The 20,161-nt window shown below is 41.2% G+C and overlaps 1 protein-coding gene across 1 annotated transcript in view; it reads right to left on the reverse strand.

Moving 5' to 3' along the window:
• SYNE1 (spectrin repeat containing nuclear envelope protein 1) overlaps window positions 1-19,953 on the reverse strand; it is a 310,687-nt gene extending 290,734 nt beyond the window's left edge. Inside the window, exons 1-2 of the mRNA XM_064447054.1 lie at window positions 19,741-19,953; window positions 10,593-10,858 (exon numbers count right to left, since the gene is read on the reverse strand). Coding sequence (XP_064303124.1) covers window positions 10,593-10,656 — 64 coding nt within the window. The 5' untranslated portion in view covers window positions 10,657-10,858; window positions 19,741-19,953. The remainder of the gene's footprint in view (window positions 1-10,592; window positions 10,859-19,740) is intronic.
• Window positions 19,954-20,161: the final 208 nt, after the last annotated feature.

Raw genomic sequence — 20,161 nt, forward strand, 5'->3', positions numbered from 1 at the left:
TGTGACTTCCATTAAAAGGTATTTCTTGTCCTTCCCACTGTAACAAGGCACATCAGCTTCACCCATGTGTGAATGGAACAGCAGCACCCAGGCTGCAAAACAGCACTCGAGTACATAGCCAGTCTTACTAATAACAGAGAATGATTGGGCTGGTACAGTGTCTGGCTTAGTAGTTCATAATTGTCGTAACTGATGATGCTCATTCTTGATTCTCTCCTGAAAAACCACAGGGTGTTTCTGGGCTACACAGTGGCCCGAAACAGGCAGGTTTTTGCTGTTGTTATTAACAGGAGTCAAGTAAGAGAGAAAATTCATCTGTATCTGCAACTGTCTACTAAGCAAGCATCATTTGCAGTCTCAGTTCTGACTCAGTACCAGGAACGGCTGCACCACTTGATCCTGGAAAAGCCTAAGGACATCTTGGCAAATGAGACAATAAAACAGAAACCCTGGCCACAAGAAACATAACGAAGAGAAGGGCCTTTGCACAAGCTCAACTGTAATAATGATTTACTTCAATTTCCTTGGCAGAATGAAAGCAGAGTCCAAAAACTGAATTTACCCCAAACAACCACGATTTCTTATCAAGTCAAGTCTGAAGACTACGGTCTCCGTTCCTAAGTGAGCTTTTTTATTTTTTTATTTTTTCATCTATAAGGCACTATAAGCAAGTAAATATTTTGCTTTGCTACACTGGCTTGGTCCCACATACTCATGAATACTGTGATCTTGTATGTAAGGCTTTTTTCCCCCCAAGACCGGAAAGCTAACAGTAATACTCTTCACCTACTATAGCAGTTACAGTTCATTCCCCTCACCTTAAGGAAAGCAGATTTTTCCTTCGTTTTAATGAGCTTAAGGTAAAGCCTTTACAGAACAGCTGCTGCATTCACAAGGTCTGGAAGTGAGCGGCTTTCTCGCAATAGTGCCTTGAGTAAAGACATACAGAAAGTCCACACCAACATATGGTCCTTGGCACTGTATTGTGGAGAAGCTGTACCTCTCCAGGTATGCCAATGATAACCTTCAAGCAAGCTGGTGGAGGCATGACAGTTATGGCAAGCTACACCAGCTGCCCTGGATGACTAAGGTACAGAAAGCGTAGGAGCTGTATACCACATTTGTGCAGGCCTTTGGCATCTCTGGAAGGGGATGATGAATTTTCCCTGGGAATTAAACTGGCATAGCTAAAAAGCAACACGGTGATTTGGGTAAACTCAACTGTAACTGTCATTCTGCAGCAACAGCTGTGTAGATAAGAGGTGTTATTAGTGTTATTCCAGATACGTGTTATGTCAGGGTCAATACAACGCCAGTCTTTAGCTTGGAGATTCATAGGTTTTGCAGGTTTGTGTCACAAGCCTAACAGTGTTATAAAGAGATTACATACATTCTCCATAGACACTTAAACCAATGTGCATCAGCGAGGGCATAATCCTCTTAAAAGTACTAAACACTATGTAACAAATACTGAAATGTAATTACATAAAATCTAGTGAAGTTACAGTAAAAGAAGCTTCACAGATTATGTCTCTTAACATGTTAATGTTTGTGTTCCATGTAATGAAACTCCAAACAGCATTTCACAACGGCATATGTTAACAGTGATGACTCCTCAGCAGGGGAAGCACAAGAGGTGGATAAACTGGAGAGGGGAAAGCAGTTTGACATGTGGGGTCTTGGCCTCCAGGCAGGCTGTGTCGGGGCTGGGCTGGAACCCAAGCGGAACCGTCCTCACCATGCAGTAACTCGGCATTACACTTTCTTCCATGCTTACTTGGAGGTTACTTACCCTGAAACATCAGGATGCTTTTCTACTAGTTCCCTAACAGTTCTGATATTAAAATAATCACTGAGAAGCCAAAATAAACCAGGATCTGTTTCAACAGACAGGATGGAGGCTAGCTTTTACAGTTAGTCCTAGTTCCTTCACATGATGCTCTTTTCAGAAGGTATATGTGGGCTGGCCCCACATAGAAGTCTACTAACAAATGAGAAAAATAAAACATACACCCCCCCAAAAAAAGCAACCAGAATTTTACTATAAACATTATCTGTGTAATTAAGGAATCAGTTATAACTTCCTATAAAATGTAATATATTTCAAACATCTCAGTTTACTGTAGAGAAATAAATTCCAATGACCTAGGGGGTTTTTTGGTGGTTTGGTTCCCCCCCCCCTTCCTTCCTTTTTAAATAGACTATTGGATTCTTAATAGGTTGTTGACAATTTCCTCATTGGTCTCCTCATTTTAGATGAAAGACAGAACAAGCAGCCTATTTTCCTGCACACAATAATAGATGATTCACTTGGATACATACAACTACCATCTAAAAAACCTCAGTGTGAGTCTAAAATTAGAATACTGTGATATGACTCACAAGGAGAAGCTTTGTGACAGAAACTAGGATATTTTTAAGCAAATGAAGAACAAAATAAAACCGCATTCTAGAAACAGTCTGTGGAATAAATTGCTAATAATTGTTAGGTGTTATTTTTCATCTGTGTGTTTTATCTTCCCTCACGTGTATTCTCTGAAGTACATTATCATGCTGATAATTAAAGGTGATGAAGCTTCTGATTTCCACAAAAGGGCAAAACAGGATTTTAGGAAAACAGTAGAAGTCTCTCACTGAAATATTTTGTCTTTATACTACACAAGTGTCTACAGCAGTATACAAGCATGGCCAGCAATAGTTCCTCTACAAAATCCTTCTAGTACTTATTAATTAGTAACTACGGACAAGAGACCTGTCCTTCCGCAATTTTCTGTTCCTCTAAGTACTAAAAGACAACAGCTGTGGCATTCCAAAAGGGAGGGTTATTTACGATGATGACAATTTGCTATGCTCATATGCACCAAAATGTACAAGATACTTTGTAGGAAGATACTACAGCACAGCTGTGAGAAGAAAAACTTAATTTTTCAAGCCTGCAGTATACTCTAAGCAGGAAATTAATTAGAAGTCATAAAACACACAGATGTCATAACCTGCACAGAAAAGCCTGACATCATAACATGTTGAAGATATTCTTCTTCCTGATAGCCCCAACCCAGCACTATTACTAAAATAACTGTCTGTCTAGCAGCCTGTCAGAATAGAGGAGTTGCTCTCAAATATACTCATCACTGTAGTATTTTCCTTCTCAAAATCTTTATCTTCACTAAACCCTCCCTCAAAACTGACACATAATTGTTCCTATTTAAACTTCTTGAAATATCACCCCTTTCACACCAGTAACAAATATGGCAGATGTTATTTTAAGATAAAGTCTTAACTGAAAGCAGTTTTTGAGCCTCAGATAGGGATTTATCACAACCAACATGCCTATATATGAACTTGTCAAACTAGACTGAGCAGAGTGGGTCTGCTGAAGACAGGTTCATATAAAACACAATGCACCTGATGTATTTTGGATATCCACTATATTTCAGAAGCATCATTTTTAACCACTGCCTATAAAGCGATCCAAGGAGGATTTTCCTCTTGCATTTTGCCTCCTGCATTTTGTCTAATGAATCCTTTCCTCAGTGTTTTAATAGTAGCATGTGAGAAGAATTTCAGTTTTTGAACTGTGTTCTTACAGACCAAATGAAAGAAATCTCAGTGTAAAACGCTACCATATCAACCATTTTCTGCCCTAAATATATACTTTATCCCAGGTGAAAACAGAAAAAATGTTGATTTTTAAGTAGCAACTCAAATGCAAATACCTATTTGTCATTTATATCACCTTTGTGATCTTTAGTGCTTTGTATCCTGGTTGACCATCAACCAAGTGGAAAGGGGAGTACAGATTAGTTTGCCGACCTATAAGAACTGTGCTGTGATCATCAAAAGTGCAAGCAAGGAAAAAAAAAAAGTAAGTAGGAATATGCTGATTTACACTACATTACTAATTTTGGGATAAAAAGCAGTAGAAGAGTGTAAGCAACGAGATGGTAATATTAACTTAAAAAAAATTAAAGATGTATTTCAAGTCACTAACTTGGAATTTGTTAACAGAGGAAAAAGTTAAAAAAAATCAGAAAATAGAACCATGCTGCACTAAAACAAATGCTGCTTTGCACAGACTACCCCAGGACTGTGTTCTCATTGAGGAGAGCACAAAATGAAAGCTAACGGCAGTAAAAAAAACCCACATCATATGGTTTTTTTCCACACAGACACTTGCTGCTCTGTATATGACAAAACATCTAATACAACATGATACCTAGAACTCAGTGCATACTCCAGTCGTTTGTGGTGTTAGTTAAATGTTTTGTTATCCTTTCCCCTGTTTTTTTCAACATCTACCGGTAGCTGGGGACTTGTCTCTGCCAGCAATACATCAGATTATTGCTATCAGATACCTGGGTCAGAAAAGACCTGAAGTGGATTCTCACGGGTCTTGATTCCATATGCATAAACCAGAATTAAATGCTTCTAGCAATGGTGATTTCACAGCCAGCCTTAGCTATTTCCCTTATCCAATGCTAACTAATATTTAACCTGAATACCCCTGGCTGCAGCCTAACTTTTTCACATGTTTTTGTTTTAGTATATGAAAACACTTGATCTCTTTTCTCTTTCTTTTTCAGTCTTAATGATTTTCTTTTCAGCTATGATGTCTTTCCAGCTGTCTTAACCTTCATATATATAACATATTTCAGTATTTTGTTCTGAAGTAATACTAAATTTTCTCACACTAAAAAAAAAAGGTTGAAATCCTTCTTTAATTCCTCTTGTTAAGTAACACATGGGCTACAATGCTATTCAGATTCCCAAGTCATCATTTAGATTTACTTGGCCTTCAGGTCATATAGGCTACAAAGTCAGTAGAGTCTATTTTCCCTTAACACACTGCCAATGTGTAACGAAATGCCTAAGTTACAAGACTTGCTCACCCGAGAGACTAATAATTTACACTGGCATCTTTTGTAACTCAATCTTCTAAATACAAGAAAGATGCAGGAATCAAGCTAAGACATTTCAGAAGGTGAAAGATTGTAAAGAAAAGGCAGCGGCAGCAGCACTACATGTTACCTGTACGCACCAGCAAACTGGACAGAAGGAAACCTTAACTGGAGCAGTATTTGTGATGCGGGTGTAAAACTCAACGGTGCAAGGTGTGCAGCATGCCCCTCCTGACCAACCACACCTTTTCAGTCTTGCTCACATTTACAAATGTGAGGTTACAGTTTGATTTTATAGATGATAAAATGATAAATGGCACCGCAAGGGAAGACCCGGCCATTCGCCCTTTTGCCAGGAGCTCACCTGACCTCTACAAACCAATATTCAGCTGGTTCTGGTCTAAGGTAAGAGGAGAAAGCACCAGTGGAAAGAAAGTTGGGAACACTCATGCAGTGAAGCAAGGTAGCTTTCAGTAACAGGTATCTGTTAAATCAGCTTAGCTTAATGTTAAACTGCAGCTCTTGGCACTGTTAGAAAACAGCCAAAGGAAAAGACCGATGAAGGCACATATTAACAAAGCACCTATCAGCTAAACAGAAAAAAAAAATTTAAAAAATCTGTTTGGTTAATGGCTACTGCTGGCGTGGCATGGAAATGAAACATTACGATGTAAAAGGAAAGAAAAGAAGAGCCAAAAATTAAGGGAAAAGGAAAAAAAACCAACAGGACAACCCAGGAAAAACAAACAAACAAACAAACAAACAACCCACAGCCTTCTGTGAATAGTGCAATATAAGGAAGGCATTAAAATTACAGGTGATAGTTGTAGGTAACTACATAATGGACTTTAAGCTACTTGACCTGTGTGTATTGAAGCTTGTCAGGAGTGTGTAAAGATTACTAGCACAACTGCAGCTCCTTTCCATCATAGTGGTCTTCATGAATGACCACATTGATTTATTTCCTACCATAGCTCCTTCTGCGCTATGAAGTCTCTCTACAGGGAAATTGAAAAAGCCCAAGATTCCCACAAGCCAAAGTGACTTTAAGAGCCTTGTAAGGACAGTGGTACAATCCAGAACCTAACAGAAGATTGAGAAAAAAAGGTTTTATGTTTTCATATTATTTGTAGAGGGTTTCTTTAAGACCACAAAGTGACTTGTAACAATATATTGTTTAAATTGCTAGACTTTGTACGCCCTAGCTCTGGTTTTACTGAATGGGGTTAAAATGGATAACAGTCTGAAAATATCAGTAACACCAGAGCAACTTAACTGGGGTGGCATGTATGTTAGGATTGTAGTGCAGGTTGAATTTTTGTGATCCACTGTAGATAAGGACAAAAATGTCCTGCTTGACTAAATGGACCACCCAATAATGAACACAATGCCACTCAGAGAAATCTCTACCCAGCAAAGTCTACTAAATGAGAAATTGGAGGAAACAAACGGAGGGAAAATTGGGAATGAGAAAAGCTTGCAGTACAAGCATGATACAGTGACTGTTCAACATCACCTTACAAGCCAGAAAGAGCAAGTCAGCATTCAGGAGTGACGAGGTCCAGAAGAACAGAACGCTGTTTTTTTTCAGAACAGCATAAGCATGACGGCAGTTTGCCTGTAACAGCGTAGTACTTATAGAAAAGACTGAATTTCATAATGGCAGAGATTACAAAGCCATAAGGGTTTTACTATCTTGTTTTCCAGCACTCCTTGCTTTGTTTTTTGCAGCTATTAAAATGCTGTAAGAATCTTTAGTGTATGACCAGCTATAACGCTAGTGAAATTTGCACTTCCTCCAGGTTAAGGAACAGTGCTCTTTTGTCAATTGGCATTTAATTCCCTGACTAATCCCAAAGACAATCCCAGGAACATCACTCAAATTGGTGGTGTACACCAGTTCTGCTCAGGTTTTGTGAGTGCTTTTATAACATGAACAAGTAAACTATGAAGCATGAAGTACTGTAGAAAACCTTGATCTGTGCTAGCAAGGAATAAATTATGCAAAGACAATGACAGTAAAGGATGTCATCAGTTCATTCTGTAGTACCACAAGGATGCTCGTGCTTAAATTCAGCAATTAAAAAAATCAGGTGTCCTCTCTGTACTCTCTCAGCAGCCAATGAGGAGAGATAGGTGCTTTTAGAAAATTAATTATACCCTTCTTAAACATCTGCCTTAGTTTGCATTAGCTCCTGTAGCAGTCACACCACCTCTTCTGTCCGTGAGCTCAACTTGCCTGACCCAGGTGGGACAGACCTGGCAGCCCCTGAGCACTGAGCAGGGTAACACCCTTCAAGTGAGCGTGAGAGAAGGGTAAGCAGTAAGCAGAAGCTAGTGGAAAGATGCCGCATGCAGCTAAAGGCATGTGTCTAGCAAAAGTGAGATGGCTTCCGTGGGTTTACACCTACCTTCCTGATTATGATTAGCCTTTCTTCAAAGACTCCCCCACCCCCATTTGAAGTGATAAGGCCACTCTTTCTGTAAACTTGTAAACATGTTATAAAATTCCTGGAATTAAAATGTAATAGGAAGGACTTTTGCTTCAAAAACATGCCCTTATTAATTAAAATTCAAGTGACAAGGGATCATACTCCTTCTGGAGGGGCCTGTCTCTTCCCCTTGAGTGCAGACTGAGCGACAATGAATAATCCTATTCTCAATTCTTATTAGGATGACAGGAATTAAGGTAGAGGTGATAAATGTTATTCTCAAAGTCCACCTCTCTCCTGTGCCCTGCCTGGCCTGGACTAAAGAAGTAGATGCTCCATTCATCTGGGCAGAGAGTGCAATACTGCAGCAAGCCTTTGCCTGGGTACCACAGGATAAGACAGGCTGCATACACACTTGCATACAAACCCACATTGCTGCATGTCTTTATGATTGTTTGGCCCAAGTGGATTTCTGAGGCTGTTATATGCAGTCTTATTCAAAAGCTCTGTAACATCTAGAGTGTATTGCAAGTGTCATAATCACCAAAGGGAACTGGCTGGAGATTTTTTTTATTAACAACACCCAAAACACCTCTAGAACCAACTTCGTTGCTCTCTGACAGTTTTTAGGAGAGCTGATATAATTGCATTCACCTGCAGTAGGTACAGCAGAGATTTCAAAACTAGTGTTGAGAATACCAGTGAAGAGTGGTATTTTTCTAGTCTTTCCTACACTCTCTCACCACAAACACTTCCTGGAAACCTCTGAGGTGAATATGAGACAACGATGTGGAGGAGGGAGCACAGCTTGCTTTACCTCTCTCCCTCAATCCTGACAAATTCCCAGCATTGACATTTTACAGCATCCTCTGAGACTGTCACAGCAGAACTCTCCTGCCTCAGCATACAGCCAGGTACAAAAGCAAGTGTTGTAAAGCACAACTGCTGCTCAGCACTGACTGGGGATCCCTCAAACCACCACCATTCCTGTTACACTGTGAATAATGTCAACGCTGCTCTCACCTTGAGCTGTGCACCCAGCTCCAACTGCACTGATTCTGGGCTGCCATGCAAACACGCCAAGAAGTATCTCTGTGTTCCTATGTCCATACCTGCTCCTATTTCAGTTGACCATAATTTCTGAAAAGTAGAGCAACCTTAACTCACAAGGGCTAAGGTAGTTACAGCGCAGATTGTCTGCTCATCCATAATGCAGAACTACAGACTAAAAAAAGACGTAGGCTCCAGGCACTCCAGTCTTGGCACAGGTGAAGTATTTAATGAAATAGTGCTTCTGCAGCAAAACTCAGATTCCAGAAACACCAAGCTGAACTGATTTCATCTGAGAAGCAAAAGAATGAAGTTATAGATATGACTTCAATCTAACACACAATGCCAAATTTGTATTTAGTTCATACATTTTCTTCTAAAAAATGTCGTCACTTAAGAGGTCACTTAATTATGTTTGCCTAATTTCCTAAAAGGAAAAAAACCCCACAGACATATAGCTGACTGAACTATGTATCGGTTTTCAAGAGAGCAAAACACATAAAAATGAAAGTCATTTATGTGAAGAAAACAAAGTGCAAATAAACAGAACAGCCATTTTGTCAGCAACAGCTTTATAGATGTTTAGAAAGTTATTACATAACAATTTGGTAATTAATAGTCCACATGCTCTCTAAATAGCTCCTGTAGCATCCTCCTTATACATTGCTTCAGAGTGCGAGCCTGGGTAACTTTCCCTGATCCCTTCCTTTGCAATGTGCCTTCATAACAATCAAGCACTTCTGCTATTTCTCACATGCATTTCCTCATATTCCTCAGTAGGGCACTCAGTTTCATAATGATTTCATTTCTTGCTTCAAATCTCTCATTTTATTCTCTGGGATCCTTATTAAGAACTTGACTTCTTTTAAACATATAGTACTGTGAGATACATAATGTACTAAGACCCCTGCCTGCCTGTTCTGAGAGCAATGTTGCCTCACTGTACCCTTGCACTCCCTCATTCGTTTTTGTCTAACTGGAGTGTCTTATCCTAATGTTTAAACCACAGAAACTCTGGGCAGGAAATATTTCCTTGCTCTATGTTTGTGGGCACTTTGATCAACCATTGTTGAAGATTCCAGCCTAAGAATTGGCAGACACACATAAAAACAGCAAGAAAAAAGGACAGTAACTGTACAAAAGCCTGTGGAACATCAAGCAGGAGCATTTTGGAGTTGGAAAAGTGCTGTAGTGGGCCTAAATGGGACAGACTCTGCACCTTAATTTATTCTCATATTAATCTACTAAGGCTACATGGAAATTATGCCTGCTAGTTGTATCTAGTGGCTGGGAAGCCAAGTGCAGATGCCCTAAACTGAAAATCAATAAATGGAAGGAAGAGCATGGGATGATAAAGTTTCCAGATTTAGAAGATGCAGAGGGGTAGCAAGGGTTTTGTGCATATAAGCGTCTATTGAAGTCAGTGGAAGCCGGCGTGTAAAGAAAGGAAGAGGTCAGGGATTTATGATTAAAAGTTAAACACGAATGAAACCTACAGCCACACTGACAATTTGTTTCTAGTCAATAGCACCATTTGAACAAAAACATACATTCTCGATGCAAGCTTTTAGCTGCAGCACTTAGGTGTATAACTTCGAAAACAATAAGACAATAACTTTATTAAATAAAGCTTTATTATAAGAACTTAAAAAAATAATTAATATTCAATTAATACTGTAAAGACATCCTGCGATATGTTATCTAAAAGGTCACCAACTTCAGCACTAATACTAAGCTAACTGACCTATGAATTCTTCAATGTTCAACAGTATAATGAGGTATGTTTCTCGTTTGGAGACAGCAAGTATGGCTAAGCTAATAAATACTCAGTAGAGCAGATCTACCTGTAGACTTCATAGTGTAGAAGAGGATAGATATAATTTCTATTGTCTTTTCTATGAGAAAACTGATGCACAATTAGGTCATGTGCGAGAAACAGAACCAAAATCTCATAATCTTCCATTCAGTCTCCTGTCCCATGGATCCATGTTCATGATACCAGTTGCTTTTAAAAACCAATATTAATGCTATACCAAAGGACTCACATAATCAGAGCCCTTCAGATACACCACTTTTTTTTTTTTCCAGTAGATAAGTTTAGAACAGTTATTAAACTTCAGAAATATTGTCCTGACTGTGCACTATGGTAAAAAACAGGAAACTCCATTTATGAATGGATGACAGAAACTGCCAGCCCAAGTCAGTCTCTTACCTTGAAGTCGTTGCATGACATTGGCAATATCTCTAGATCTTGCCACTAGTCGGGATGAGGCCATGATCTCTTTGCAGCGAGTCCGCTTCCCCTGACAGAAGTCTCCCTCCAAGCCGCTGACCTCGGTGAGATAAGGATCTCAGATGGCCTCCTTTTAGCGTTCAACCCTCAGCCCTGGCACAGCATGCCTGGGGCAGTCAGACACCTCCAGCCCAACGCCAGCCCTTGCAGGGCTGGGGAGCAACGCTGGCGAGCAACCTCAGCACCTGAGAAAGAAAGTACCAAAGCTTAGAGCCATCTTTCACCAGCTCTGAAAGACTAAGAAGTCTGAGTCTTAATAGCTATTTTAACACATAAAAAGCGGTTATGTTTTGCCCATAGTGTACACCCCAGCCAGAGACACAATTAATGCTGAAAGCTTGCTTGGCAATCATCATTGGAATGAAGCTGCAAAAACAAGTCATTAAAAACAATTGGCAAAGCACCAGGCATCAATGTTTTCCTGAGGATGCTTGTGGATGTTGTTTTAGAAATCGCAATAACGTTATACATATACTTCTTAATGTAAATATTAGGTGTAAAGGAGGAAAACTGAAATTATTTGTAAAATGCGAAAGCTGTACAACACTCATTCTATTTCACCATGCTAGAAAGGAGGACGTAATAGTAACTCACTGATCTGGATAACCCCTAATTTCACTGGACTATGTGCTATAATCTGAAATACTGAGATTCGCATACTGTATTATTTAAAAAAAACCTGTATTTACATTCACTTTTCTAGTGTATGATGATGTTGTATTTTGGGTCATTTAATGTCAAAAGCTGTGAACTAGAACTATTACATGAACTTAACACTGTTGTAACTATAATAAGAACTACATTACTATAAATCTGGTCTAAAAAAATAAAATTAGATTCTTCAGATAATGTTTTCAATAACATCTTATCTTCTGAGGAAGAAGTACATGTGGACATATGCACCTGCTTCCCTATTAAGAAAGAACTGAGGGAATAGACACCAAGAATAATTGTATTCATACTATACACACTGGGTGCATCCCAAATTCAAGATGATATGTGGTTGATCAATATCATGAGTGTAAGTGGGTCTACTGGCATTGTGCCCTCTCCTCTTTTCCTGGCCTCAAGGTCTGTCAAATAATAAAGCTCCCCAGCATCAGGCAGAAAAGCCTTTAGGCTGCACTGTTTTAGGCACACTGAACTGTCCCAACGGGGCTGTGTCAACATGTAAGGGCTGCCAGAGGAAATCACATTTCAACATTTCCCTTTCTGACCCTTCAAACCCTGCCTGACCCAAGAAACTCCCTGCTTTCTCCTCTTACTGCTGTTTTTATTGTATGTTTTCTTCATATTTCGGACACATAAGCGTGCTCAGGTCAGCAGACCCAAGTTGGCTTTAAATTACTGGAGCTAAGGGAAGCATACCTCTGATGGATCTAGGTGCAGAACAGACCATAAAGTCTACCTGTGTGCATGGACTCCTCTCTTGTGTGCTGTGGCCAGACTGGTACCAATGCCCACTCCAGCCACATTGCTGCTATTTTTGCATAAGACCTCTGGATGCTCATGTCCCCGTTCTCTTCCCATGCGTGCCTGCTCTCTCCTTCGCGGGCCTCCCCACTTCCTCTCTTTCCAAGCTTTGCACAGCACCCCTCTTGAGGTGCAGAGCTTGCGCATTATCAGTCACCATTTCTCAGTCCCAGCATGGAGCCCTGGCAGCTAGCAGGCCTCACCCTTCTGACAGCTTGGCACGAGAAGGTGCCATCATCACACCACATCAACTAGGGCTGACGGTCCCCAGGCATTGCTGAATCACCACACAGAGCATCAGCAACCGGAGCTTTCTTCCACAGCCAACACCAAAGAGCATCCAACTTGGGCGGGGAGGAGTAGGAGGAGGTTTTCTTTGCTCATGCCCACCTATGTCAGCCTTGGGACCTTTGCTTCCTTTGCAATATTTGAATGAAACACCAGGTTGTATAACCCCATGTAAACCAGAAATATTTGTAACAAAGTGGATTAAATGAATCCTTGTTTCTACGGCAGTGGCAGTGCTAACATTCTAAGCAGCAATGTAAGCAAGGTACAGCAGCTTTTAATAGCAAGCTGCTAGACTAATTGTTGGGCAGAGATAACAGGTATTAAAAATGCCTTGTCTGACTGTTTTTCGGCTAACAGCAGTAACAGTATCAGAATACCAGCCCACTCACACTATCACAGAGCTGGCGTAAATCAGCTGTACACGAGCAGATTTAGAGGAGCTGCAGAAGATGCTGATCCAACTCCAAGTTAAAAGTGTCTGTGAAATTGCAATGAAGATATATGTTCAGCCTACTCATACAGCAGGCTGAGTCACTGTCCACCAATAAATGGCAGAATTGCAATTAGTGATTTATCTGGCTGATATTAAATTATATGCTGCATAAGAAGAATCTGCGGTTCTAAATATGGCTCCTCATTCAAAAGCTCCTTTGCAAGCAGTGGGAATTCACTCATTTAAAGAGCACAACAAGTTACTACAGGTGGGAAGGAAAGAGTCTCATTTGCCATCGCACAGTCACCTCTACAGGCAGAAAACCACAGCTTGGGGCACAGCAAAGACATCAGCGGAATAGGTGCAATGAAGCTTCACGCACCTTTCTCACCTGTCTTCACCCAACATCTAAAGCTCCATAGAGCAACAAACCTACACACAGAGCCAGCTATTCAATGTAGTGCAGAGGGGAAATTTTTCTTGACCTACAAACAGTTAAAGCCTGCAGCATAAGATCTTTTTTTCTATGGAAAGAATATTTTTCAGATTTGTAAATACCTTACATAAATATTCTCATAGCTATTACACAAAATCATTTGTAATAAATGGAATGGCTTTTTCATTTCAGTGCCAGACACAAAGATGTATCTTCAGGTGGATATGTTTTCAAAATGCACAGGTTTTGAGAAAAGTGTATGGCTTAAGTCTCATAAATCTTAGCCTGCAATAAACCTGAAGGACTATATGAGCTATTCTCTGCTTTAGCATTCAAAAAGTGATTATTCATTATTATTAATTTTTTTGGTCTGAACATACAGGGAATGAATACACAAGAGTGAAACTAAATGGTTTTGCATATAAATGAGATAAATTTTTTATTACATTTGCCACTTATCTGGATTTAATGGATAAAGTTATGCTGACACCATTTCCTTATATTAATATCCCAGTACTGTTTTTCGATGAAAAGAGAAAACGTGAACTTCCCTCATATAAAAACCATTAGGCCTAACAATCTGCTATAGTACTATGCATTTTACAATTCTCTGTATTGTATTTTTTCTCTCTTCAAATGCCAGAAAAGTAGGATGTCTGTTCTATGGAAGAGATATGAAAAACAGTAGATCTATTATGGGTTAACTTTTCTGCACCCCCAGTGTAATTGTCATTTTTTCATAGTGCTCAGGAGTGCTTTTTTTTTTTTTCTGCAGTTATAAAAGGAAAATATATTCTCTTATTTCTGTAAACCTAGAGTACCATTGGCAAGACCAGTTTGTATTTTATCTTTTAGTCCTTAAAGTTTATAAAACATATTAAAGGAAAACAGACAGGCCTGTCAGCAGTGTGGTTCCAGAAAACCAAAGAGATGTCCACTAGGTACAGACAACATATAAGTTGTGCAACAATAGCTGAAGATAAACCTGACCAAAAAAAGAGTAAAAAAAATTCTCTGACTGTTCTTCATGTTGGCACAAATTGCAGATTCTCACTATACTGGATTGATGCCACGTATTGCAGCCTGGGAAAGATTGCTACTGATGTGAAGCATGGCTGTACCTGAAAAGAGTTTTAGACTTATGTAATCTCCCATTTTAGCAGCAATGGATAAAGAAACTCCAGACAAACAAGGATCAACACAGATAAATAAGTAAATATATTGATGAGAGCAAGAAACAGACAGATGGCAGGCAGTGAAAGGACTGTTTCTAATCTGTACATATCAAAAAGAGCCATTTGAGAGGACAAAAAAATAGTGTAATAAATTCAAGGAACTCCTGCAGCTAGAATTCATTTTCAAATGTTACATAGGTGTAAGAAATACAGTGGAATAAGTAAAATAACTACAGCAGATGAACTGAAGAGAACCTCAGGAATGACAGAAATAAGGTCAAGTGCTGGAATGCCATTATATGTTAACAAAGAGGCAGACTCCCGTGGTAAGAAACAGTGATACAGAACTGATCAAGTCAAAAAACATTTCCAGGAAAAAATTTCCAATCATGGTTCACTGCTGTAGTGCTAGAGGTCCACGTTGATCCACAGGTTCTGTTTCTGAAATGTAAGAGGCCTTGGAAACACTACCAGAGTAATAGATGCTGCTGGAATTGATGCAATTCTATGAGGCAGCAGTGATCCCCACGTCAATCAGGAATAAATGATTCACAGAAGGGCAGGAACCAGGATTTTCTGGAGGTCATAACTGCATTTTTAAACATCAAAGAATCACAGAACCAGCTATTTTAGGTTGGGTTTTAGTTAGTAGTGGGGGGAAAAAAAAACCCCAACTAATAATAGAAAATACCTCTGACCAAAGAAGTGATTGATGTAGTCCAAACTATTAGAGGAACAACCCAAAGCATGTAAGAAGGTCAGGAGATGACCTAAAGAGACAGTGCTTAAAAAATAAATAGAAGGGAAATCAGTTTCAGAAGTCAACTAGACTGCAGAGCACAGTGTCTCCCCTGTGAAGCAGGCTGGGGATTTCTTTAAGTCCAAGGTCCAGTAACTGTACACCTATGCAGGGCAGAATAAAACTGCTCCAGACGTTACTGAAAAAGCCATCACTCAGCAACAAGTGGGCAGAAATGAAGAATGAGAAGTGAAGAGCTCTGCCATAGTGTATGCTGTCTACAGGGACAACGAGAGACTTGCTGAAAGACCAGCTGAGTTAGACTAAGAAAGTAAAGACAGCAAGCAAATGTCTTTTTAGCCAGATAAGTAAAAAGAACGTAGAGAATAAGAAGAAGTGGAGATTAATTTGCCTCAGTTAGTATTATACTGATTTTTCACACTGAAGACTATTCTGATAGACAAAGTCACAACAGAAACGGAAACAGCACCATCTGAAATAAAAACAAAGTTAAAAGTGAAAAAACTTGATACAATTCATCGCAGAATACTGAAAACTTGTAGGTGATGGATTGAGAATGCATTTGTAAGTTTATTTGAATAAATCTATCAGGCTGCAGGATATATTCAAATTAGGAGCTAGGATGAAGAAGTGGGGTAGAGTGATCCAAAATAATTTATAGTATCTTCAGATAAAATGAGGTACCTCCTCACTGGTCTTCCAAAATCAAGGCCAACAGAAAAGTCCCTTTGGTAATTGTTACAGATGGTTGAACTGCAAATCTGTAGTTGTTTGCTTAAGCCCAGTGTAGCACAAGTCAGCGCATACTGGAACTTTCCCAAGTCCAATGGCACATAACTGTGCACCACATAAGATCATGGAAAATGCTATTTTGGCTCTGAAAGGTGTTTTTGATAGTTGAATCCCAACCCTGTCACTCTATGCTTCCTTTCTCTACTGCATGAATTGCTTTTGAATAGAGAAAGGTGGAAGAGGAGACAGATTCCGACCTTTGACACATTGAAACAGGAACACTGAAACAAGATGTTCTCACTGACCATCCAGCCTCAAACTGACTTGATGTGCGGTAGTTACCTGGAGGCACTGAAAATTGTTTTTCTTGGGGAGTGTGGGGAGGAAGAGAGAGAGAAGTTTAGATCCTTTCCAAAGCTCCAGATTATTTGGGTTCCTCTAGTTATCCTTCAGCATTGTTTGGAGCTGAACAGTTGTTCTTCATTTTGCAGAAGCTTGAGGGTCTACAACAGCAATTAATAAGTCATGAGATTCAAGGTAATTTGCACATCTGACATTTAGATCTGTGGCATATATGGCACACAATTTTCTATGCTTTACCTATAACTGTACTCAAGTATTTAAAAATTATTTGTAGGACCCTAGTCATGCACATGTCTATGTATGTATTTACATTTCAGCAAGTGAGCACCTTATTTTCTACTTTGTCTTAGGTTTTTGGGGGGATGGTCAAAAATCCAGTGGTGTGAAACTCTGATTCTTGTCTTGAAAGCTGTGATTCCATTTGAACAGAAAATGCAAAGTGTTCTAGGAGAAAATAGAAAGCAAAGACTTGCTTTTTTAAGGAAAAAAATCAGCAGAACATACATTGTTAGATATACTCAAAGAAAGGTCATTCATTGCCTCTCTGATACGAAAAGTTAAATACAATGCATACTACAGTCTAGTAATCCTGCTATTGAAATTCTGCAGCAATATATTATAATTTATATAGATGTTGGTAATAGCAGGAGATTGGGATCAGTAGCTCATTACCTTCTACAAACACAGGATATAATCCTTGCCTCAAAGAGCTTACTATCTGCGCAGCCAAAGACAGGCCAAGATTAAGATCAGAGGTCACAATATACAAGCAAATAGGACAGAGTGAAGTTCGGATATAATGTGTAAGCTGGTTAGTGGTAGGAGAGCCATTCTGATTTTTCTGTTTTAATACTGATGTGGCAACTCGGATTTCTGTTTCATAATATGACCTATAGCAGAAGGCTTGTGGACAGATATGTCTTTAGGAGAAATAAAATCAAAGACCACTAAAATAGAAATCACTGAAGCATCTCAGGAAAGGGTGGGTCTCCACAAGTTGGAGACAAACAAACAAACAACAATTCTTTGGTATTTCTAAACATCTCCCAAGCAAGAAAGCTTAGCTGAAGTATAACTTGTGAGCAAGGGGCAGACAGCTGCCATATGAAAAGCAGAAACACCTCTGGTTTCCCCATGAAGTCTGTGCCTTTGAGTGGGGCTAAACCACGACAGTAACAAAGGCAAAAGTTCGGCTGCTTCAGAGGTACACTGCTGCTGTTAGTTTTGTGACCTCCAAGGAGACACAAGAGCTCTAAAGTTTTGTCACTAGCCATGGTAACGAGGAAGCACGAAATAATTGTTTGTGTTTGATGTGTGTACTTTCCCAATAACTACAGCCACTACTTGAAAAGAAAAAATTTGAGCCACAACTGACTTCCTGTATCAAAGCATAACTGAGATGGATTAATGTGGTGTCTGCCCAAAGGGCGAACGTATGTGTACATCCCTTGGGGCCTGATCCACTGAAGCCCTGTAGATCCACTGTAGACCCGCAGCAATCACTCTCACTGTGCTGACCTTGGAAGTTCTCCAGGTATTCACACCTTGTTCGATGCCTCACCCAGCAAGATCCTCCTCAGGGCCAGGCACTTCTCCCCAAATGCATTTAAATACTAACAGGGTGCTACTCCTCCTTCTCTGTGTGCATCTGCTCTCCCTGACCCAGTATCAAAGTGTTAGTTTCATTGAGCAGTGTACTCGCTGGCAGGCTGTGTAACTCAGTGTGGCTCTAGTGAAGTTTACAGGAGGTGCTCCTAAGGTCCCAGAGTGCAAAAACAAAGCTTGAAGGATTCTCATATTTAATAAAGATAAGGTCATGCTGCCTGAAGGTGTACAGTCATGGTGACATTCTTGCATCTGTATTAAGTGCAGCAGTCCAAATCACTACTGGACTTATCACAATTACTTAAAGTAACAATAAAATGATTTTTTTAAAAAATTTCAAATGTATTAGGGTTCATCAGTTATTAATATCAATCCAGTCGTATTTTATACTCCGCAACATAGAATTTGCCATTGACATATGTAATCTTTGAAGGTAATATTAAACCAAGGTGCTAGGAACAGGAATTAAAAGAACAGGACAGAAGTAAAGAGATTATTACTTCTACTTTCACATCTAGCAGAGCTTGCAAAAATGAGAATTGAATCACCCCAACGTGCAGCACCGTGCTCATTCTGGAGAGCTCCTTTCTCCAGGCGAAACTTTGGTGCTTTAAGGGATATGTTAAACATCCCACACGACAATGGATATAGATTCCTACCAGATAAAAAGTGAGTAACTCTACAAGTTTAAGACTGCACCTCATAAACCAGTTTTGTCATGTCATTCAACACATGGAACTTAGCACAGCAAACAAAAAAGCATTCCTGTTCACCAATTAAAATAACATAGCACCCTGCTATTGTCTGTCCAGTGGCAATATTTTAACATAGCTCATCAGCATTTATAGCTTGGGATCTATTTAAGTGTTAAAGTGCACACAAGAATCACAAAAGTAGTTACCAGGGTTCATAGAAAGCAGACAGTCCATCACTAGTACTACTGCAGGAAAGTGTGTGCCTGTTAACAGTCTTTCAACAGGCTCAGCACTTGCAAAGTGCTGGCAAGAAGCCAGAAACACCACATACTATTTCCCTGCAAGCCACATAGGTATGTATTTCTCTTGGTGATGAGCACAGGAGTTTCCCTCAGCATCACGTAGGTGATTTACATAAGTAATTCCCCATCAGTTTGCAAAACCTGGTCTATTATAGCAGAATACTAATAGTCTTCACAAGCACTTTTCCTCAGCATGAACATGGTTGCAAATATGGTTGTCAAAATCCTCGTAACAGCCTTGCCTGGTAGTATTTCAGCAGGTCTTATCCCTGGGAAGTTACCACACATACCAGGGAACATACAGACTCTATGCATCTTTACTGCGGTACACATGCCCTTTTTGCATCATCACTGCACGCAACGCAGCCTAAAATGGTCTTCTCGGGAGTGCGTGTGAAGTCACATCTTCCTCGATTAACTACATTTTGGCCTGCAGCGTGTGACTGAGCATAAAACCAGGCACCTCTGCGACACACACGTGTGCTCTTGGGGAGGCGAACCGCAGCCTCCTCCGGGATTTTCTACCCCCGTACTCAGAAAGGGCAAAACCTCGAATCCGCCCAGGAAAACGGACAAACTCCGCAATCACGGCAGCGAGTTTCGGATTAACCTCAAGACAGTTTGGCGTCGGGGAGGAGGAGGCGGCCGGGGGGGCGGCCAGGAGAGGCTGTCCCATGGGGGTCCCTCCTTCCCGCGACCCGCCAGCTCGCCCCGGGCTCACCGAGGCGGCGGCCCCCGCCGAACGCCCGCAGCCGGGGGAGCCCCGCACCGCGGCCCCCGCGCCGCCGCCGCCGCGCCCTACCTCCGCCCGCCGCACCGCGCTGCTCCGCGCCGCTCCGCGCCTCGGCGCGGCTCCCTGGTTACCGAGCACAGCGCGCCACGCCGCGCCGCGCCGCGCCTCCCCGCCACGCCCCGCCACGCCCCGCGGCGGGGAAGCAGGTGCGGGGGTGGGGAGGGGGCGGCGAGCAGGGGTTGCGTGTGCGGGGTTGCGTGAGCCCTGCCCCGCCGGGCCGTGCCCTTGCAGCCCTCCCCAGGCCGCGGCCGCCTCCCCCGGGCTGCAGCCCACCGCCCGCCCCCGCCACTGTGGGCCGGACCCGCCGCCCCTGCGCGCATCGCGGGGGGGCCGCGCCCCGCCCCGCCCCCGCCCCGCCCCGCCGCGGCTGCAGCAAGGCCGGGGCAGCTTGTCCGGGGGCGGCTGCTCTGGCCGCTGCGCCGGGGAACCG

The sequence above is a fragment of the Phalacrocorax carbo genome, chromosome 3 (genome assembly GCF_963921805.1).
Source record: "Phalacrocorax carbo chromosome 3, bPhaCar2.1, whole genome shotgun sequence".
In the NCBI taxonomy this organism is placed as follows: Eukaryota; Metazoa; Chordata; class Aves; order Suliformes; family Phalacrocoracidae; genus Phalacrocorax; species Phalacrocorax carbo.